Consider the following 24,039-nt stretch of genomic DNA (forward strand, 5'->3'; position numbering starts at 1 on the left):
GGCTGCAGCCCTTCAGGTCCAGTTGTTCAGGGGTGGGGTCTTGGATGCTGCTCTGTCCAGTGACAAGAGTATTTATGAACATGTTAGTTCTCTGTGTTGACTGGTAAGTAGTTAGTCTACCCTTCGTTTTCTTCCATGACCAAGCATACCTATAATTCATTTTAAATCGAACGGTTATTTGCAGAGAGTTTGTTCCCGTCTGCAAACACCTTGCGGAAAGACAGAAAAGTGACACCATTGGCCGAAACATCTGAAACTCGTGACAGCATGGAAGAGGACACGACAATGGGGAAAAAAAACCCACCGTGGTTTCCTGTTCGTGTTTTGCACCTTTTTCTTGCATCCCTGTCAGCCTATTCATGATAGAGAAGACCAAGGTGTGAAGGAACCCAGCAAAAAGTATTATGTGTTCCTTTCAAACTCAAAAGATGTACCATGTGGCTGATTTTTGTTATAATTTTGGATTTGCTATTACAATCGGATGACTTTTCATTAAGCATAATTATAATATGGATCTGAAATCAACGTATAATAAGACTTGTAGAAGGCAAACTGGAAGATCGAGAATATAATTCTTTATAACGTATTTAGCACATGTCTGTACTCTTTACACTCTATACTTTGAAGTTTCTTTAGCAAATGATCTGGAACATCGAGAAAGGCATCTTGTCTATAAATCTGATAGTTTTGATCGAATAAGTGATGGTGATAAATGTTTCATAATTGTTGTGTCTTGTTCCCGGTACCAGTGTTTACTTATAATTTTGAGCTTTGAGCAAGTCTAAACATTTTCTTGCTTTTGTTATTGAGTATTCAATATGGGCATTTCAAGTTAGTTTTGAAGTGAGCATCAGCCATAAACGTTTTACCACAACTTTGTACTGAATTGTCTCATTTCAAAATTGAAATAATCGTAACTCTTCTGGGTTGTTCAAAAGCATCATGTGTGTTTTCTGTTGATAATTTAAGACCATTATCGACAACATATTCATCTATATATTTCTCTGTGGTATATTGTTATATAAAGTGTGCGTGTGTGCGTGCGTGCGTGTGTGTGTGTGTGTGTGTGTGTGTGTGTGTGTGTGGACGCGCGCGCGCGTGCGCGTGTATGACATGAAAAGAAAACAAGCATGAAGCGTCCTGTCCATTTTTGCTTTCTGTCAGAAAGAAACACTCGGCGTGAATCATGTATCACGCATGGCTGGGCCGCTGTTACGTTCCCATCATGACAGGCCATTGTGGTCTTTCACACAGCGCGTACATCACGAGGAAACAATAGCTCGTTGTTTGCTTTCTTTCCAACTAGCGAACTCTTACAACTATATGCGCAAATATGTTATTCCATCGTTGTGTCTGCTGTTGTTTCTTCAAAAGATTTAGTCTATTTTGTCTATTTAGTTCCTTATAATTTCATCCACAGTGACAACCCCAGTCATCGAAATACTGATCACTTTCTCACTTGTTTGCAGCAGTTCTTCAAACTTTTTTTTTTATATATATATATATCGTAGATTCAATTTTCCTTGTCTTTTACAGCATAATGATTGATTTGTGTTACGTTCCTAAGTTTCCAAAAACACCCCTTGTACACACATACACATACGCTAACACGCACGGCCGCGATGCATGTCACACACACACACACACACACACACACACACACACACACACACACACACACACACACACACACACTTTACACACACACACACACACACACACTTTACACACACACACACACACACACACACACGAGCAACGCAACGCGCTTGCACGACATTACACCACAGTTGTCGCATCCATGTCATGTCTGTTGTTGTTTTTTGGTCCCAGAACGTGCTGTGAATCCGTGAACACTGCCTGTCGCAGGAACAGTGACGGCCCCGCTTGTCACGTTTCCTGTGGAGCTGCGTGCAGGCTGTGTCGTGAGGAACAATGGCGTCATTTGTTTGCCTGTAATTTAGCTTTTACTTTATAAATATTATTATTAGTAGTAGTAGTAGTATTTTTATGTATTTTTAAAAATTCTTTTTTATTTATTTACTCAATTTATTTAAAAAAAATAATTTAAATTATTTTTTTAATTTAAAATTTATTTATTTATTATTTATTATTTTTAATCTTTTTTTTCTTCTCAAGGCCTGACTAAGCGCGTTGAGTTACGCTGCTGGTCAGGCATCTGCTTGGCAGATGTGGTGTAGCGTATATGGATTTAACCGAACGCAGTGACGCCTCCTTGAGCTGCTGATACTGATACTGATACTGATACTTTAGAAAGTATATCCATGGGGCTGCATTGTTAGTCGGTTGGGTTAATTAATTAACCATCAAGTTCAGCTGCTTAGCTTGTTAGTTTGGTACTTTTATCTTGTTACTGTTATAGTCAGCTCGCTATAGATAATTGGCTGATAGGATGGTTATGTGGGCCTCTCTACCAGTAATGTACGCTTGCTTTATGGGTTGGTTTCACCAGTGCAAGCAGAGTTACCTTATCCTTGACAACTGTATGGCTGTCGCTGGAAGCAAGATGGTGGTCTGTCTACTTTCGTAACTGAAGAGGTCAATTTTCATTCAGATTCCAAGTGCGTGCATCTTGTTTGCCAACGTATTTTAGGTATCTGCAATGTGGAAATAATTGAATAATCATATAACTGTTATTGATACGCTTTACAGGTAAATGCATTGCTTGTAAAAATTGCTAGCACTGGAATGTTAGTAATTTTAAATTGTTAAATTGTTCTCAGACCGATCGTTTGATTTAGACAATCAATATGTAGTAATGACTGCTACAGCAGTGCACTTTTGCGCCCCCTTTTGACATTCTTTTATGCACGTTTGCAGTTATTGTACTTCTTAGAAATGATGTGCCTTCACTGTATGAGACTCAGATTGAGAGGAGCGATCACGTGGGAAGAATCCATTTCAGCTTATTTTGGTACACGCATACCAATTTAGTTTTATATTGAGTGTGTATAGTGTATTTACACACACACACACACACACACACACACACACACACACACACACACACACACACACACACACACACACTTTGAGAGCACATACAGCAAACTTTCATCATAGAAATGTACATACATACTTACAGCTGTGACAGATAGTTACAAGGTCTGAATGGGGTCCTGAGAAGTGCACTGGGTTTGTGACAAGTTTAATCATGCATCCTACTTCCTGAAGCTCTTTTTTTGGGTGGGGGCAGGGGGGGGGGGCGTGAGCATTTTTCACTGCACAGATCCTAAGGTTTAGTTTAACACATGTAATGACCCATGGATGTGATATGTGGCTTGATCCACATAGTTTCAGTTTCAATTTCTCAGGGATGTGTCACTGTGTTTTGACATGTCCATATACGTGCTGCACCACATCTGCTAGGCAGATGTCTGACCAGCAGCAAAACTGAACCAGTCAGGCATTGAATGCATGCATCTATTATATATTTGTGTACCTATCAGAGTGGATTCCTTCTAGAGGGTTTTGCCAAGGACAATCTGTTTGTCGCCATGGGTTCTTTTTCAGTGCGCCAAGTGCATGCTGCACAAGAGACCTCAGTGTATTGTCTCATCTGAATGACTAGACACTCTGTTTGATTTTCCGTTCAAACTTGGGAGAAAGGGTGAGATGGGATTTGACCCAGATCATCATGGACATTGTTTTGGCAGATAAGCATCTTAACCATTCTGTCACCTTAGAATGTGTGCGTGTGCATACACACACACACACACACACACACACACACACAACACAACACAACACAACACACACACACACACACACACACACACACACACATCTTGGGTGTCATTTGAATGATTCTTTTATATATTGTGTTTTACCCAATAGATACAATCAGAAATCAAGATTTGGCCATGATTATGAAGCTGATAATCATGAGACAGTGTATGTGTGAGAGAAAGGGGTGTTGTCATTTGTACGAACAATACTGGTAATCATTTTCTATGAGTTTTAGTTCACTTCATGACAGCTTGCATCTTTTCTTGTTGATTCAGATGTATTGGATCAGTATTACATGAAGGGAAAGTGCTTATACATCCAACCAAGCCAGAGAACTACAGAACAATACATATCCAGTCATGACTCGTCGGATCTCAAGGCCATCAGAAAATGAAGGGATGACAACTCTGATGACTGCAGTGTCAGAATGCAAAGTCAGCCAAGTGAAGGATCTGCTTGGTTCAGGAGAGGACGTATATGCTCGTGACAAACATGGCAGAAATGTACTCTACCATGCCTTCACTGGCAGTGAAATGACAGAAGGTGGGAGTTGTGACATCATGTTTATAGAGGAACATTTTCTGATAAGTTCAGATGTGATTTCATGTTTACACAAACATCATCACCAAACAAAAGTACAGAAGAGAAAAAAAACAATGTTCAAAAACAATTACATTGAAGCAGTTGTGCAAATGTGAATGTGTTCTACACATCATTTACATTTTAAATGCATCAAGGAGCACTATTTTTTCTTGTTTGGTTTTCTGACAAGGAGGGGGATGCTTACAGATATTTGCAAAGCAGTGTTCATTGTTGTTTGCAGCTGTTGTTGCTTAGTTGAGGCCATATCCACCATGCTGATGATGCATTTACTGCATTAATGGCTAAACTGCATTTGAAGATTATGTGCAAAAGTAATACAGTTTTAGTATGTATGTCATGTCACAATTATGTATTTCACTGGATTCCTGCATAAGTCATGAATTGTAAACATACAAAAATTGCACATTTCAGTAAATTCCCCACATGTATCCAGTAAACAGAATCACCTTCTTCAGGACCATGTGTGCTGAAATGTTGCCCTTGCATCCTGTAGTAAATAAAACAAAGTTTGTGCCTGAAATATTTTCCCAATTTTGTTGTTTTCAGATATTTTAGGCATCTTCCAGCTGCTGGGCAAGTATGGTGTGAACTTTAACTCCAACATGGACACTGATGGCTGTTCGGCCCTCATCACAGCCATCACTCTGGACTGGCCCATTCTGGTGCAGCTGCTGATTGAACACGGAGCCGACATCCATGAGGAGGGCATGCCAAAGTTTGGAGCCTCGGTCTCCACTGACATGGCTTTGACTGGAGGGGATGCTGGTAGTTCAGCCCATCAGCAACGAGATGAAGACAGGTTCATCTTTTCCAAAGGCTGTGGCCAGTGTGTGTCCCCGCTGTTATGTGCGGCGATGCTAAAGAGACATGCCATTGCGGACATTTTGCTGTCATCTGGGGCCGACTGCCAGCAGACCTCACTGGGCTCATTTTGGAGGTCGTCTAACATAGGTGCCTGCTCAGTGTGTGATGTTCTCGTCAGTCCTGTACACATTGCTGCCTACAATGGGAATGTGGACCTACTGCGGCAGTTACTGGACAGAAGCAGAAAACGCTGTTTGGAAGCAAACAGTGACACCAGTAAAACCATCTTGTCTTCAACTGCAGAAGACATCACACCCTTGTGGCTTGCCTTGCTTGGAGGGTGCAGCGAAGCCATCAAAGTGCTGCTGGAGTTTGACTTCCCTAGTGCCCCTCCCTGCCACTTTGGCTCTGGCCTGTCTATTGCTTTGGAGGAGGGTCACTTTGACAGTGCTCGACTGCTGCTTCTAGCAGGCTATGACCTGTGGGAAGACCTTGAATGGATTGAGAGTGAGCTCTACCCTACTCCCAACATGGATTTCATTGACTTCATCAAGGACTTTGTCAACCAGCCACGTAGTCTTGTAGTTTGCTGCAGGAATGCTCTTCGTAAGCACATGGGTCCTCGCTTGTCAGCATATCTTTCTAATGTCAAGGTTCCTCAAAAGGTGGTCGATGTCATTCAGCTGAAAGATGTGCTGTCCTTTGATGAACCAGCTTCCACAGATGACGTCAGCCTTTATATTTAATACAAGATGTTCCTGTTTCTGTGGTTTCTGTGATACCCCCTTCGCCCAAGGGAATATCAAGGAATATTCATTTGACGTTTCTTATTTACTTGTTGGATGTAACAACATCCGAGCAAGGTACATGGACTTACATTAAATGTGTTCATTTGTAGTGTCACAAAAAGAATTACATTTTTTGTACTATTCAGTTTGAGCAGCTGACAAATTAAATGTACTCATAACACACACATGCTTGCATACAGGCATATACAGACACACAAGGACTGGTTAAATGCTATTTGTTACTTTGTTCTTAATTCTGAATTGGTTGTGAACACAAAAGGGCAAAACAAATGACTGACTTCTTTGCCAGAGACTTTTTAAGTGTAATGGAGGCCTGCACTTGTTTCTCATCACCACCCAATTTATCATTTTTACTTTTTTTTAAATTTGTCCGGACCTCCACTCTAGATTTGTTTCATTTTAATGTTTGCCATAAATTGCATTATGACCGACTGCATTTTCCTCCACACTCAGAGCACTTGTATTGATCTTTTGATTATTTGAAAGCTACTGATGATTTATGATTTTTTTTCCTTCTTTTTTTTCCCCTCTCTCTCTATCCTTTTTTTTTTTTTTTTTTGTATGCACTGGCCTTGGTTTTGAGAACCCCATCATTTCTTTATGCCTCTGAGCTTGTTTTGTTTGCTTTTTTTCTTAGTCTGTCTGGAGCTGTTTTTGTCCAATCACTTTGTAGTCAGTTTCCTTAGAAAGCACTGTTGTGTTTGTTGTTCTACAGTGTTGGTTTAGAAGTGTTAGTTGCTGTGGGTGTTGTTGTTTTTCCAGGTTTTAAAATAACACATGTGGACAAGTCTAAAAATCTTGTCCTTAGGTATGTAAAACATAAACAGTTCCAGTTGCCATAGGAGAGTTCCTGAGAAGACAGCTCAGGAGGTGCAAGGCAATGGGAGGGGATGGGGGAATGTTTCTGTTATAAGTCTACAGTAAAATTAGGAAATTGTGCAGGGAAATTTTATTTTATTTTTTTATTTTTTTAATCATTTTATAACCAGCTCATGCTTTGGTGTTTTATTCTTTTCAATTATCTGGCAAGAATCTGAATGGAATTGTCAATACCATATTTGTTAGGGTATATGTGACAAATTGTAGCTGTAATTAATTAATTTTCTTTTCCTGCATTTTTCCCTTTTATGTTTCATAGGATTATGATTTGACATGGTCAATGTTTTTGTAGTTTTGTTCATGGGATATTCTCAGCTCTGATCAAGCAGAATAAACTGTCATCCTTGCAGAAACTCCTCCTGGCAGCAATCGTTGCTGCATATTTGAACATTGCACATTAGACAAGACCAAGCCTTCTGCCTTGTGTGAAAATGTGATGTGCTTCTACGCATTGTCAACAGGTTGTTGCATTCACATTTCTGTGTGAAGAGCTCCATGTCTGTATGATTTTCTTGGCACGATTTCTCCTTAGTCAAAGATGTAAGTTCAGATATCAGTGTCTAAAAAAAATGTGAGACTCGCACATGCACACTCACACAAACACTTTAGTGAATAGACATTAAATCAGTAAGCAACCAGTACACTCACTGGTTGACACCAGGACATCAACAAAGGAAGAAAAAGACCTTGCCCAGTCTCAAACCACAGCTGGATGGACACAGCATTATTAAAACAATAATCAGCTTTCTTTTTCAATTACCATAACACTTATTCCAAAGAAAGAAGAATAAATCTTCTGGCAGTTTTTCTTATATGGACAGTTTTATTTCCCCAACATTTCTATGTTTGTGATGAGTTTTTATTCAATAATTCCATGTTAACACACATCTCGAGTCTGTATTTGAGAAGATATTATTTCAGAGGGTATTCTCACCTTGTCCGGGCCTGTTAAAAAGCAAATTACTGTTATTAGCAAAGCAAGAGGTTGAATTGGTACTTTCTTGTGCATGTTTTTTTTGTTTGTTTTGTTTTTATTGCTGCCCCATCTGCACTGTTTCACTGTGTGTCCCACACACACAGCCACACTCGGGTTTGTCTGTCATGTCCCAGCGTTGGCAGTCCACAGGGAACAATCGATGATAGGTTGCCAGGAAACCAAACATCAGAAAGACCCTGCACTGCTGCCGAGTCACTTCTGTCGTGTTCAGTTGTGCCTGTTTTAACATACATAGGACACCACCTGCTAAGATCCCCCCATGACAACAATAATCTGTGCTGTGTATATTGAAACAGTACAGGCAAGAAAATGACTGCAACCAAACATAAAGGACAGACAAGGGACATTTACAAAGGATCACTTTATTTTTCAGCAGTTCCAAATATTGGCCAGTTTTTGTCCGACTGATAACTAGACTGGTTTCAAACGTCATTCATAAATATATATAGTAAACTGATAATTTACATGCAGGATATACAACCTTTATATCACTGTGGATGGGATTCATAACACTCCTGTTGTTGTTGTTTTTTATAAAGCATTAATCTTATTTAAAAAATTTTTAAAAATTAAAAAAACAGTTTGTCATCTTCACACACACACACACACACACACACACACACACACACACATGAAATCCCATTCACTATCAAACCACAAACATAAATTTGATATAATATGCAACTACAGCAAATGCAAACCTTGTTTGGTTATCACAGCTTTAAGTTTGGTTCATTTTCGGCCATAACATTTTATACAGTATGATACTGGTCTGATCATTTGAAATATTTCTGGGTACAATTCAAATGTTCTAACAAAATGCTTGAAACAACACTCAATATTCAATATGAGTAATCAATATATGCTGAGAGGATCTGGCTCTAAAGCTTTTGGATGCTTTCTTTTTCCATTTTACAGCACAAGTCTCTCATCATCATTTTGTTGCATGCAGCACTCAAACTGATCCACTCATTAGGTAATGACCTAGTGGGTATGTCTCTGGGATATAAATTATATTTTTATATGAAAGCTGCCAAAAGTATTTTTACAGAGTAAAGCTGAATGTTGTTTCCGGAGTATTATCAACACATTTATCACCTTTGCTGAAGATGGCTTTGGTATGATTCATCCAAGAAAGAAACAGCCGAACCTTTGCCTTAATTAAGTACACAGCACTTCTACCCTCTTGTCAGAATCTATGGCTGTTAGATTGGAGGAGAGAGGGGATGTGCAAAAGACTATGTGTACATCAGATTGTGATAGGTGGCAAACTGAGGCAGCAGTGGAGGTTATAGATGATGCAGATGGTAATGGGGATAAGGGCATGTTGGATTTTTTCTTTGACAGTGACTGCTCCCACAATGAAATGTACTTGTGATTATCACTTTAAATGATGTTCTTTACTGATTATCTTTTTGATAACTGATTGTTAACTGATATTTTGTGCATGTCTGCTTTCTTTGCTTGCAGTTCAATGGTTGTTGTACTACAATTATTGCTTGTTTGATAAATAAAGTTCTTTTGGTGTGACAAAATAGTGTGACAAAGTTCACATAATATACAAACGCAGTTTTTATCAGTCATCCGTAAAATGATAAAAAAGAAAATTCACAGCAGTTTTCCACAGTACTCACAGAAGTTTTCAACAATAGTTTAAGGTTAATATCAATCATCAAGACTGAGAAATCAAACATGACAAGTCACTGAGAAGAACAACAGCAACAAAGTATGGCAGCATGATTTCTGGAAGTTCACGTCAGTTGTCCATAGGCTCGAATGTGGAGGTATTCTTCAAACACCTGCCAGTAGCGCTTGATGAAGGCCTGTCTCAGGTCTGTGCTGGTTGACAGTTTCTGGGTGATGTGAGACTCACTTTCACTCACTTGCACCAGGTCAAACTGTGGAAAATTCCTGATGAAAAAAAAAACCTTGTTAATGTGTGAATCATTTATGGAGATATATATATATCTAACAATGAAACTCTGACACAAAAAGGAAGAGTTTGTATTATACTCCATGTTTGGTGATACATATACTTACCATGTCAAACTGATGCAAACTAGGCCTATCGGTTTGCTCTGCTTGGCCAAATTTCGTGCGGCTAACAGTGAAAAGACGAGCCGTCTTTCCCAGTCCACTCTTAGCCAATCAAACGCCTCTAAAAGCTATAAGCGCTGAATCATTACGTGGCCATGGAAAAAAATGTCCCATGAGAACCACGGCGGAGACGCGGGGACGGACGGGCGGGCATTCGAGTTTGACATGGTAAGTATATGTATCACCAAACATGGAGTATAATACAAACTCCTCCTTTTGGTGTCATATACTGTACCATGTCAAACTGATGCAGAATTTAAAGCAAATGGAGGAGGGCAACACCTACTGGTTTGTATGGGGAGCCCTTGTAACCAAGACGGCAGTGTTAGCCGCGACAAAGGAAATCCCCTTGGAACCGTCAGCCCTGGTCATACGGAAATCCCTGAGGTAGAAGTTGATGAAGGGATTCTCAGACCGCCAGAAGGCTGCCTCCAAGACATGCTGCAGTGGCACTGAGTGCTGGAAAGCAGCTGATGTAGCCTGCACTTTGTGTGCTCTGGGATTAAGACAATTGATATCCCTGTAAGCATGAGAGTAGGCTCTATGAATGACTTGGGAAACCCAGCGGGAAATGGTGCCTGCAGCGATGTCTTTCTTGTAATTCTCATTGAGGGAGATAAGAAGACGCCTCTGAGAAGAACGCCTGTGGCAAGACCTATCCCAATAGTATTTGAGACACCGAACAGGGCAGAGATGCCTATCCTCATCATCTTGGGCAAGAATATCAGACAAAGGTCTGACCCTCAGAGAGGGGGAAGGGACCTCGGGGTCTTGGTTCTTAGCCAGAAACTCTGGAAGGAAACGAAGAGTGATGGAACCATCTCTGTGGAAGGCCAGATCTTGTGGCATTCCACTAAGACCATGAATCTCGCTTCTACGACAGCCTGTGGCCAGCAACAGAAGGAAAGTGGTCTTGAGGGTGAGCAAGTTGAAAGGAATAGTCCCCATTGTCTTGAAGGGCTGTTTTCGAATGAAATCCAGCACCAGGAACAAGTCCCAGAGAGGCACTCTTCTGGGGTTTCTAGCTTCCTTCAGAGAGGCGCCCCTAGCCACCTCTCTGAGCAGGAAATCCGTTTCAAAGGCAGGACCACCTAGCTGTTTGATTGTGGTACAGATGGCAGACCTGTACCCTCACACAGAACTAGCAGACAGGTTGAGAACCGAGGAGCAGTGAGCCAGAAAGTTGGCCAGCTGCATGCTCGTAGGGTTAGTAGGGGGAATGTCCTGAGCTGTACACCACCGCAACCATTTCTTCCAGCGAAAGTCATACAAAGTCTCCGTTCCCTCCCTCCTTGCTTTGGTGACTATGGAGAGGAGGTCAGAGGAGGCACCCCCCTGGGTCAGCGCAGCCGACACAGAGGCCGACCGAGGGGTCGAAGACTTCAGTGGTGATGCTGACAGTTCCGACCACACAGCAGCCACGCATGCAGGTGGAGCAGTTGAGGATTGGAATGAGGAATGCCCGAACAAGGCTGCCTCAGCAGATGAGGTTTGGTTTCAAGTTCCAGGGGTGGAACATGTGTCTGGGACTGAAGGACCGGAAACCAGGGCTGGGCTGGCCATTTCGGCCAGGATGAGGATCAGCTGCGGGCGTTCCAATCTGGCTTTCCGAATCACCTTGGACAGAATTGGAAAGGGAGGAAACGCGTAGGCAATCAGACTGCTCCAGTCTAGAGAGAGAGCATCCACTGTCCACTCTTCTGGGTCGGCGACTGGAGAGACGTAAGTGGGAAGTCTCTTGTAGAACTTTGTGGCAAAAAGGTCCACCATCGGCCGAAACCACCGTTCCCACACCCCCTGAAGGGTGTCCTTGTCCAGGGTCCACTCTTGGCAGATGCTTTCAGCAGGTCCAAGAGTGTCATCAACACAGAGAGCATCTGCCAAGATGTTGGCTTTTCCTGCTATGTGTCTCGCTGAAAGTACAATGACCTTGCTGTAGCACCAACGGAGGAGAGCCTCGGTCCGCAGGGAGAGGTCTGCCAAGTGCGCTCCCCCCCCTTTGTTCACGCAACATGCGACCATCCTATTGTCCGGGAACAAGCGGATAGTCTTGCCAGTGGCCTCCCCCATGAAGTGCAGGAGAGCCCTGCGAACTGCCTCCAGTTCCAGAACACTGATGTGGCATAGGCGCTCCTCCAGGGACCAAGTCCCTGCTGCATGGAGTGAGTGCATGTGGGCTCCCCAGCCCAGAGAGGAGGCGTCTGTGAAGAGTGCCACCTGAAGAGTAGGTGGGGTTATGGGCACCCCCTGTGTCCAAAGAGGGGTGGTTAACCACTCTGATGTCACCTCGAGGAACCACTCGCCCAGACATATCAGGGTATCCCATGGCTGAGTGCTCTGGGACCACCGTAACCTCAGTGCCCTCTGAAGAGGGCGCTTGAGAACCCTGCCCAGGGGAATGAGAGATGCCATGGACTCCATCATGCCCAGGAGGGAAGAAAGTGTCCGTGCTGTTGCTTGAGAGGAATGGCGCAAGTGGCTGAGGAGGCCTGCCAGACGGTCCCAGCGATCTCGCGTCGGAGAGACTATCATGGACCGCGTGTCAAATCTCATCCCTAAGAAGTCGAAGGACTGACTTGGGGACAGATCGCATTTCTCCTGGTTCATGAGGAAGCCCAGTTGGGAGCAAAGGTCTAGAAGTCTGGCCATATGACTCTGGCAACTTAATGATCAGAAGAAAGTTTCTACAAATGCTGAAGCTATTAGCTGCGCGCACGCGCACGCACGCACACACGCACGCACACACCCACACCCGCACACACAAAGGAAACATAAGTAAAAAAGAAAAAAAGATAAACAGGTACAAGCTTTCATGACGCTCATTTCTAAATTTGAAGGCTGGATGGGTGGAGCTTGCTGTAGGACTCACTGCCACAGACTGTCCACAATTGTCTATGTCTTTTCTTCCTTTTCCATGGTTCTGAACCTGTCTCCCCTCCTTTCTTTCCCTCCACTCCTTCCTTATTTCAGAACACTCCTCATCCTTCATTCCGTTATCAGGTGCTCATACATGCTGTTTCTGCCTCCTTTTCTCTCCCCTCCAATCCCTTCCCCTTCCCCATCTATCTCCTCTTCTGCACTGAGTGACCAACTTTATGATTGAACTCATATACACACATGCAACCTCCACTTAAAAAAAAAAACCCCGACAAATCCACCAACAAAGGAGCAGCTTAAAAACACACCAAAACATGCACAGAATGGTGAACAGCGACCACTCACATTTCCTTTCCTCCCTCCCCCGCTCCAAAGTCAGCCATGGTCAAATGGTCTTTCAGGGGCTGTCGTTCGCTCTCTCCAAACATGCTGAGGTGCAGAGCCCGCAAGGACTCTTCACATGTCAGACCCAGATCAGAACACATGTTGACCGACGCAAACAGAAACACTTCTGCCAGCTTGGGGTTTACCATGATTACTTGATCTGGAACAAGAGAGAGATTTGAATGAGGATGTGAAAATGCCCCAAAAAACTTTTTAAAATTAGACAACTTTTTCTGTGTTCTTGAAAGAAGATTGTGAGCTGATGAGAGTATATTATATAAGAACTTTGTGAATTTTACATGTTTATATATCTTTGGAATGAAAAAAATATGGGTAATCAATAGATCAGTGACTGACCAAAAAGGGAAGACCAATCTTTGAACATTTTCATTTTGCATGTTGCTGCAAGAATTTACTGACAACTGAATGCAATTCCACTAACTCATAGCTTACTGATAACATTAGAAAACTTTGTGGGTTATGCCTTGTGTATTTTCTATCAGGACATACATAATACTGGTGAACTGACTTAGAAATGGTGTGTGGCCTGCTTTTGTGAGTTACCCCATAGCAGCTTAATCAAAAATGGATTTGGATTGGACTGCCCCAAAAACTGGCACAAAAACATGCATACAACATTAACCTGCAACTCGCTCAAATATTTTTCTCTCCTTTTTGCCATGCATGCTTGCTTATAACCCCCCATCCCAACCCATCCCTTGCCCCACTCTCACATGCTTTCCCTCTCCCTTACACACACTCACACACAAATCATTCACGCATTACCACCCTGCTCTTCTCCACTAACTTCCAACAATGGTTCCCCACTACCTGAAGTGTCATCACAAATGGGACAGGTTTTCTCCACCACATCTTTGTTCTCCAAGGCCATGTTGACATTGACGCTGTGGTTCCAGGCTTTGTTCTGGCTCTCAGCAGTCCATGTGTACTCTGGCTGCACAATGTTGGATGTTGCCAGCATCTGTCTCAAGCGTCGCAGAGGAGTACTGCTGCTTGGCACATAAATGATGGTTGTTGAAGGCAACACATCTTTGATCTCATCAGCTACACCTGCAAACTGGGACGGCAGAATGCCCATGAACACCACATGGACAGAAGTGACCAGGCGCATGTTGTCATAGTAGCAGTCCACTCCCCTCTGCTGCAAATATTCTGAAAAAGAAATTGTGAATCTGGTAAATATCACTAATAACTGATGTATTGTGTTCTTCATTTTTGTCTGCTTTGTTTCAGTTGGTCTTTCTGTTTGTTTATTCGTTGTTATTGTTGTTTTGTTTTGATTTGTTTCCTTTGTTTTTTAAGTGGTTGCAGTACATGATTCACAGAACCCCATTTTAGTTGGGTTTATCCCCTTATCAAAACATACTTTGATAATTTATATACTTCTTTTTTTTCATACCATTTTTTATTCATTTTATGCGTTTACATTTTCACATGAATACAGAAGACATTTACATAACAAGTAAATATGCATCATGAATATATCAACTGTATTCAAAATTGTATGTATTACCGTAGTAGAACGCTAACTATATGTCCTTTGTAGATCTATATATTAGAAGCTCATGTGTATATAGATATGAAGAAGGACATATTTATATATGAAAAAAGATAAATAGATAAATATAAATAAATAAGGGAAGAAGAGAGGAAGAGAAATAACAAAGAGAGAGGGGAAAAAAAGAAAAAGATTCTTCATTTTTACTCTACAGTGCTCCATATGAAATGGACCAATGCTACTGATATATGTGTACCAGAAACATATATATATATATATATATATATATATATATATCTGTCTCTACATTCGTACATCTAAAAATATATTTTGTTATTATCATGAAAACAAAAGGAAATAAGCAATTTAGTATGCAAGCAGGTGTACTACTATTGTCACAAAATTCAATGTGCTTTGCATAGGCATCAGAATTCAAGTCTTGTATTTCTTAAGATGTAAAGAAAGAAAGAAAAAATAGTTTTAGATGTCTTGCCTTTATAATCAATTTTGTTAGATTTTTCAAATTACAAAACAAGATTTGTTAGGGGATAATTCATATACTTGTTATTTTTTTGTGACATACTTAATAATTACTCATTAGCTTTTATAAATTGTACATTTCAAACAAATACAGAGTGAAGAAAAAAGATCAATAGTTCATTTGAAAATGCTAGTGTACAACTACAAACTACAATGAAAAAATAATTCTTGTCCTTCCAAATATTACACAATTTTGAAGTTTCTTAAATAGAGTCTCACACACACACACACACACACACACACACAACACACACACACACACACAGAGGCATACACGCACACATGTGCATGCACACACAGACACAACTCACACACACACACACACAAACACACACACACACATTCTCTGAGTTTCTGACCTGCATGTTGAGATATACAGTTTACATGATAGATTCACACACACACACACACACACACACACACACACACACACACATTCTCTGAGTTTCTGACCTGCATGTTGAGATATACAGTTTACATGATAGATTCACACACACACACACACACACACACACACACACACACGACACACACAGAGTCCCAACACAAACCAAGAGTTTCTGGCCGGCGTGTAGAGATATGGAGTTCACTAGGATTAAGTTTTCCGTAGGTTAGAAGGCAATGTGCTATCTGACTGCCCAGACGACCACATCCAAGTATTCCAACCACCAAGGCATCTTTAGATTTGTCATCTTGGAGAATCCTTGTTGTTCGCTTCAGGTTTGGGTTCTTGAGCTGACTTTTTAGCAGTCTGGAGGAGAAAGAATTGATGATGGGACAACAAAACTAGTACATGTGTAGCATATTATTTCATTTCTAAGCAAACAAATCACAAAATGATGAAATAAAAATGAAAATTGTTAATTAATAAAAGTAATACAATTAATTCTCACACACATGCACATGTGTAGCACACATAAAAGCATGTGCATGTACACACAAACACCTAATAGTCGATAATCTGATGATACATGAGAGTTAAAGTAATTTCCTGAAAAACCACACTGCCATCCTGCTTTTTTTTAGACAACAGCCGTTTCACACTTAACAACCGGCCAACAACGAACGTGGCATCTACAAGTTGAGCCCACGAGAAGGGACATATATGGCTTCGAAAAAAAAAATTTAAAGAAAAGAAGAAAGAAAAATAAACAGAAATAAATAGCACTTTTTAAAGCAATGTCTTCTAGTACTTAACAAAACTAAAATTACAACAAACCTGATCTCCCTGAGAATTTCCACAAAATAAGTAGCTTGTGCACATTGGTAAACAGATATTGCATGCGATCTAGCTCTAAGATGTAAAAGTTCTCTTTCTTCTTCAGTGAGCGCACTTTCAAACTGCAAAGAAAACAAGTTTTTAGTGATATCGTTCGCATTGTCTTGCGGCGATTTCTGCAATCGCGTCATGAGCGCCATTTTGTTTCCATGTGCAGACCGCATGCGTAATAATCACCATCCGTTTCCGGTTGTCAAATGTACATTTGGTAATCAACAAAGGTTGTGGAAGCTACACGTTACAACTTATTTGTTTGTATTTTTCCCCACCTGAGCGTGTTCGACAATGGCCAATTACAAAGGAGCTGCATCTGAAGGTGGACGAGCCGCAACACTAATAAAGAAACGGCAGAAAGAGCAAGAAGAGGTTGAAGCGAAGAAAAAAAAGATAGAAGAGGAGCTAAAACTCGGCAGCATCACCAACAAATTCGCAGCTCATTATGATGCTATTGAACAAACTCTCAAGTCAAGCACTATTGGTATGTTGATCTTACTAGTTTCCTCATCTACGTCTGATTCTATACTGTACACAAGATCATTCAACAGACATGTTCATGGTTGTTTATGTTTGATACCGAGAAATTTGTTGAAAAAGAAAAGAAAAAGTCTGAGTACTCTTACCAATATTACGTGCCTGTGCCACGAGTGAACTTAACTTAAAGATAATGAATGAAACAGAGTGGAAGAAATTTCCTTTTGAATGGAAAAGCTGCGCCAGAAATGGTAGAATTCTGGAAATTCCTCACTCTTTGTTGCTAGCTATTTATTGTATTTTCCATCATATGATATACAAGTTTCTGACATCTCTTCCTTCATTATTTTCTCAATCTGGCTTGCTGTCTGTGGCATACGAATCTGTACATTTTTTTTTCTTTTCTAGAAAGCCTGAATATTTAATTTCTATTTCTGGACTTGATGTCTATATTCACATTTCTTCCACTGTGTGTGTGTGTGTGTGTGTGCGTGCCGGTATGTTTATTTACAATTATTTGCATATTTGTTTATTTCTTATCATTATTGTCTTTTTATTCTTTTTTTCCGTATTATATTATGTATCTGCTTGCTTCTTTTTATTTTTCTCAAGGCCTGACTAATCGCATTGAGTTCTTCTTCCATTTGAGTATCCACAATCATCAGGTTGCTTTTGCGATACTGTTATGGTCGAGGTCGGATGGTTACACTGTTGGTCAGGCATCTGCTTGGCAGATGCTGTGTAGCGTACATGGTTTTGTCCAAACGCAGTGATGCCTCCTTGAGTAACTGAACTGAACTGAACTGATCTTCCACTCTTGAGACTCATCTGTGTGACTGGCAAAGTGAACGTCCACACCTCATAAACACCACTCGTTCCGTCTTGAGGGGAAATGTTGTGGATATTGCCCACATTTATTCCCATCCACTCTGGCTGACTGTTGGAGTGATCGTCCACACCTTGTTGTGAACACTACAAATATATCTTGAGAGGAAAAAATGTGGATATTGCTGATATAATTATTCGGCATTAAAATATAAATCAAATGTTATATTTTAATCTTATTTTGCATTTTGGACATTTTTGACTTATGTGTTACCCATTGGCATTTTTTTGTTTTGTTTCACATGCCTGTTTTATGTAACATGTATGAATCAAAGTTTGCAGTGGCTATTCCCCATACAGTCAGGTCAACATTTACCGCAAAATGCTGTTCACCCAACTGCTCTATTAGCCAGTCATAGACTGATAGAGAGCATTTTTGTTTGGGCAGTCACAGAGCTTTTCATTAAAAAAAAAAAAAAAAAAAATTCCAGGTCTGGTCACTCTGGATGAGATGCGAGCTAAGCAGGAACATGTGGTCAAGGAACGGGAAAAGCAGCTGGCTCACAAGCGCTCCAATCTCAGTAGTGCTGCCCTTCGACAGGAGGAAAAGAAGAAAAAAGAACAGAGAAAAGTGAGTCAATATTTAATAGGAATAGTGACAGAACATTTTAAAATTTAAATTAAAGTGCCTAGCCCTACAGCTTTAGGCCCTTTAGAAACAACAAAGTAGAACAGTATAGAATAAGAAATATATTATACATAGATACATGGAACTCTTGAAATATTGATTCATGCATGTCTGCCATACTACACAAGATTAAAAAGCAATACTCATTATTTTGTGTATGCATACATAGCGTTCATTTGTAGCTTAGTCTACTGTTGTTGTTAATGATATTTATGATATTGTCACTGAACAATTGTTGGTAATGCAAATTCTTTTGTTTAGGCATTTTGTGATTTCTTTTTCTTTTCTTTTTTTTCCCCACTATTGTTGGTAATGCTATTGAGGCTTTATGATCTAGATGTGCATGCATTCCAAACAAGTAATCAATTGACTACTGTATGCATGCTTGTATTTTTAATTTCATGTTGAATTGTTTGCTTATAGAAAGTTACATACAATGTATATATGTGTTAATGCTGCTTCCTAGGATTCTGTAATAATTTTAGATGATAAAAATAAAGATAAATGTTCACCTGATTCTGTTTGTAAATTATGTAAACATTTCTGATACATTGATATACATGTGTAAACTGTCAGGCTCATTTGTGTCACAGGTTTCTGATTATATTTTGTTGAAGCAAAATGAATGTTAGAATCTTTATGTGTTTACTGATACTGTGATGGTTTATCCTTTTATAATCATTTTACATTCAGCACATTCAGAACATCACTTACAAGTGTCCTTCTAGCTCGGCCCAACTTCAGTTTGCATAGTCTACGCAGAGAATCCACTCAGTCAGGTGCAAACGAACAAATGAATTGTTATAAGATCAATTTCACATTGAATTTGCCACTTGATATTGCGAGTGATAATAATTTTGGCTGATTCAGTTATTATGGTAAAAATCTATGGTAACTATAGTTATGGTATTTGATCTCTGTATGAATCCTTCATTTCTCTTGATTCTTGAGAGCATCATCCAGTAAAAGTAGCTGTTCATTTAACAGGTGTTTTTTTGGTTCTTTTTTAATGGATTGTTTTATTGAACATGAAATTTGTCTTGTTTGAATGCAAGTAGCCATCTGACAGTCTGCGTAAATGCAAAAATTCAGGAATTGGTCCAGAATGGAGTTTAATTTAGTTTTGTTTAAAGACTTTAAAATATTGTTTATATATATATATATATATATATATATATATATATATATATATATATATATATAAAGAAGAAGAGAAAGAAACAAGAAGAAGAAAAAAGAAACCCATAGTTAGATGTGTTTGCTAAAGAACTGTTGCTTATGAGGATTGTTTGCTAAAGAACTGTTGCTTATGAGGATTGTGTCTGCAGTGTTTGCTAAAGAACTGTTGCTAATGAGGATTGTGTTTGCTAAAGAACTGTTGCTAATGAGGATTGTGTCTGCAGTGTTTGCTAAAGAACTGTTGCTAATGAGGATTGTGTCTGCAGTGTTTGCTAAAGAACTGTTGCTTATGAGGATTGTGTCTGCAGTGTTTGCTAAAGAACTGTTGCTTATGAGGATTGTGTCTGCAGATTAATATGCTGTCGTTCGACATGGATGATGGAGAAGATGATGATGATGATGATGATGACAAGGAGGAGAAAGAGGATGAAGAAGATGACACTGAGATCATCCTGAAACAGCTGAAGGAAGCAAAAAAGAAGAAACGATTTGGTAAGTGATCTCACAGTTTGATGTTATGATTAGTCCATTGGTTGGTTCTGCTGTGAACAATGTTCATTCATTTACTGAATTTTCATTATACATTTTCATTTCTATCATTCATATGTTTTTTAAAAACTAATTGAAGAAATTATTTTGGAAAGTGACCTTGCAGTCACATGATATGATAGTCCATTGGTTGGTGCAGCTGTGAGAAGGGTTCATTCATTTACTGAATTTTTATTCATCATGCGTTTTTATTTCTATTATTCATTTATTTTTCTCCTATTGAAGGATTCATGATAATGTTAGGAACTGATTCAGAGAAAGAGGAAGAAAATGAACTAACCTGATCAACATGACGCACAGAGTACAGAAGCATCCTTTTTTCTTTTTTCCTTTTTTAAATTTCCATTTCAAGCACTGTATGTATGTTTGTGCCTGCGTACATGTACTTGTATGCTTTCCTGCTGTTATCTTTCATGCTCTTAAAAGTAAATAATTTTCGCCTATTTCTGTTTTGATTTTAAACAAAAAGTTTTCATTATATGTAAATATCTGATATTGTTTTGTAGCTCTTAGTATTTGTTTCCGTGATTAGTTCAACTCTTATTGTATGTAAAACCCTGCTGTTGTTTTGTAGCACTTAGTATTTGTGTTACATGATTAGTTGTGAAGGTTTAAAAAGGTTTTTGTTTGTCTGTTTTTCAACAATCAGTGTTTTCAGGTGTTTTTTTTCTTTTCTTTTCTTTCAGGAATGAATCCTGCCGTAGATACTACCTTTTTACCTGACCGAGATCGTGACGAAGAGGAAAACAAACTGAGGTAAATAAATGTGTTTCTGTAGTTTTTGTGTTTTATGCTCAAACAGTCAGAATCTAAGGGGCAGAAGTTTAACATAGATCTGGTCATGTTTCATAGAACACTATGATTGCATTCGATTATGTGACGTAAGCATTTCCGCTGGTACTGTCATGGTTGTTGCTGTTCTTGTAACAAAAAATACACACTGAAAAAGATCATGGCTGCATCTTCATCACTGTCATGCTCTTCCATTGTCAGGAATTGAAAAAGATCCCGAAATCAGTGCCCTGCTTTCATGGTGACTTTGGTTTCAACTTCCCCTCAGTTTCCATGCCCGTAGCAAGTCTGTGTTAAAATCTTTGATTCTGAAGATTCACATAACTATCAGTAGAGAGAAAAGATTATGGCCTCTTCTGCAGAGGGATGCTCAGTCAGTGTGGCTGGGTTTCTGTGTGATTGTTGTCTACAGGGGCCTAGCACTTACTGAATTATGCTGAAGCAGAAAAAGCACAGTGTGCATCAGCAGTGACTCAGCAGTGATGCAGCGTTTCCTTCACTGTATTGCCAAACAAAAACGTATCATTCATTGGTCCCACTGAACTGCTTGGAATGTTGCTGACAAGCCTGGATGTGGCTGTGCATGGAGAAACAGCACGCTTGATGGGTGGAGGGGTGTGGGGGAGAGAGTAATACAAGCATATACGTCTTGTGGCAAATCAAATATTTATGTGTCATTTGTTTATATTGTTCAGAGTAATTCTCGATGATGTCTTCTTTTTTTTTCTTTTCTTTTTTTTCCAAAATGTTTTCATTCTTCCAGTTACTAATACAGTCACAGAGCGCCTGGAAATGTCATTTTGATCTGTGTTAGCGGGCTTTTGTTTTCTTTTTCTTTCAGTGACCATGTTAGTTGTTATATCCGACAATTTCAGTTAAGAGTTTGGAAGCACAGAAACATTCAACAGGGTCGATACACACTGTCACCAGCCCCATTGACTTGTACACTGAAGTGAAACAACCTGCTGGTGTGTGCAGAGAGCTGCTGCGGCTGGAGTGGGAGAGCAAGCAGGAGCAGATCAAGTCGGAGGAGATCACCATCACCTACAGTTACTGGGACGGGTCGGGCCATCGGCGGCAGATCAACCTGAAGAAGGGCAACACCATCCAGCAGTTCCTGCACCGTGCCCTGGAGACCCTGCGCAAGGAGTTCAATGACCTGAAGCCTGTCAGCGTGGACCAGCTGATGTACGTCAAGGAGGATCTCATCATCCCCCACCACTACTCCTTCTATGACTTCATCGTCACCAAGGCCAGGGGCAAGTCGGGCCCCCTTTTCATGTTTGACGTGTATGATGACGTGCGTCTGACCAATGACGCCAAAGTGGAGAAGGACGAGTCCCACGCTGGCAAAGTGTGCCTGCGCAGCTGGTATGAGCGCAACAAGCACATCTTCCCTGCCAGTCGCTGGGAGCCGTACGACCCGGAGAAGAAATGGGACAACTACACCATTTCAGACAAAAATGCTGCCATCATCACCGTGAAGTGAAAGGGTGGTGGTGCTATGTGTTATTTGAACTGGGATTGAACAGACTGCAAAAACTTGGGACAGTTTGTGTCCTGTATCGTTCAGATCTTTTTTCTTTTCTCCCTTTTGTCTTTTTTTTTTCTTTGAAGGATCCCAATTGAAAGAAATTTAAGAGATTTGGAGAAACCCTGTAATGTTCCTGATGACACTGGACAGAAAGTTAAGCATGCACTTGTTACATTTTGTTACATTCTGATGGGTATAGGTGTATATCTTGCTTCAACTGTTTTTGAACAGCTTTAGCTGCCAGCACGAGCTCTTTTTCTGGATAGGGGAGCAGTGAGAGATAATGCCAGACCTGGCTTGTAAGACCATGTTCAGACACAAAATGGTACCAAAGGAAGGGGAATTTAAAGGGATACTAAGCAGACAAGTATGACAACCAGTGCAGATAGTTTTTTGGATCTGTATTTCTTTCAAGTGCAACAGCCATCATCCTGGCTGCTTGGTGAATTAAAACTAAAGCAAGAGTGGTGGGCTGGGACACTAAAAGACCAAGAGATCTTTCAGTGCATACCATGTATAATTTCTTGTCTATATCGTTCATTACATATATTGGCTGTGGTGTATTTGTAGGTACCGAGTGTCAGTCAGGGCAACCAAACATTGACTGTGGCTCATTTCACAGGCAGTTTTAACATAGGTCAGCCACATAGAAAAACAATGCTGCTGTGGAGGCATTTTCCTGTTTTTCTAAGTTAATGGCTTGATTATGACTAAATTCAAATTAAGTAAAGATGTATATATATTATGTTAACTCTCTCCATACGAACGGCGAAAGAGACGACGTTAACAGCGTTTCACACCAGTTACCATCATCAAAATATTGCAAGCGGAAGTCTCTTATACTGAAGAGGTGAATGTTGATGAAGAATACCACAATTCTGACGACGGAAGCTAAAGGTTGGGTCATTCACACACCAACTGGACATCCGAGGGGTCTGTGTAGAGGAGAAGAGAGGACTGGCCGTACTGAGTGAGTTAAGACATATACGTATACACATGTACAATATAGGATGAATTATTATCACAGTATCAGTTACATGTAATTTGTGCTCTGCTATGCCATAGGAGTTTGTGTTATCTTTTGTGGTATTTTTATCATTCTCCTTGGATTTTCATGGGAAAAGGTTTTGACAGTAACCAAATTATTAGAGAACATGGTCATGTTAAGTCATGCATTTTATTGTACAGCTTGTGTGTGTATGAGTCCGTGTGTGTCTGTGTGTGAATCAGTGAGTGTATTTGAAATTGACATAAAATGGTATGAATAGCCTTCTTGTTGTTTATATTGTCTTGAAATTATGTTTACACAAGGGAAAAGCAATGCTCAATCACATTGAACATAATCAGTTACATTTTTACATTTTATTTATTCAGTGTTATACGGTTCTGTGTGGTCAGCTGGGATGTAACTAGCATACCAAACAAAAACTATCAAAAAAAATTTTGAATATTTCGCCATACAA

The 24,039-nt window shown here is 40.1% G+C and overlaps 3 protein-coding genes across 3 annotated transcripts; 2 read left to right on the forward strand and 1 right to left on the reverse strand.

Moving 5' to 3' along the window:
• The first annotated feature begins 4,045 nt into the window (after nt 1-4,045).
• On the forward strand, nt 4,046-8,028 carry LOC143296352 (uncharacterized). Its single transcript, XM_076608230.1, has 2 exons — nt 4,046-4,293; nt 4,900-8,028. Exons 1-2 carry the CDS (start codon nt 4,110-4,112, stop codon nt 5,901-5,903), a joined length of 1,188 nt encoding a protein of 395 aa, XP_076464345.1. The 5' UTR covers nt 4,046-4,109; the 3' UTR covers nt 5,904-8,028.
• Nucleotides 8,029-8,206: 178 nt separating this feature from the next.
• On the reverse strand, nt 8,207-16,681 carry LOC143296353 (NADP-dependent oxidoreductase domain-containing protein 1-like). The gene is made up of 5 exons (XM_076608231.1): nt 16,479-16,681; nt 15,811-16,010; nt 14,032-14,373; nt 13,162-13,360; nt 8,207-9,753 (listed from the first exon to the last, which is right to left on the reverse strand). Exons 1-5 carry the CDS (start codon nt 16,676-16,678, stop codon nt 9,594-9,596), a joined length of 1,101 nt encoding a protein of 366 aa, XP_076464346.1. The 5' UTR covers nt 16,679-16,681; the 3' UTR covers nt 8,207-9,593.
• A 49-nt stretch (nt 16,682-16,730) lies between these two features.
• LOC143296476 (protein FAM50A-like) lies at nt 16,731-23,846 on the forward strand. Its single transcript, XM_076608431.1, has 5 exons — nt 16,731-17,016; nt 18,326-18,465; nt 20,052-20,193; nt 20,937-21,006; nt 22,021-23,846. Exons 1-5 carry the CDS (start codon nt 16,824-16,826, stop codon nt 22,529-22,531), a joined length of 1,056 nt encoding a protein of 351 aa, XP_076464546.1. The 5' UTR covers nt 16,731-16,823; the 3' UTR covers nt 22,532-23,846.
• The last annotated feature ends 193 nt before the right edge of the window (nt 23,847-24,039 follow it).

Source organism: Babylonia areolata, chromosome 21 (assembly GCF_041734735.1).
Source record: "Babylonia areolata isolate BAREFJ2019XMU chromosome 21, ASM4173473v1, whole genome shotgun sequence".
NCBI lineage: Eukaryota > Metazoa > Mollusca > Gastropoda > Neogastropoda > Buccinidae > Babylonia > Babylonia areolata.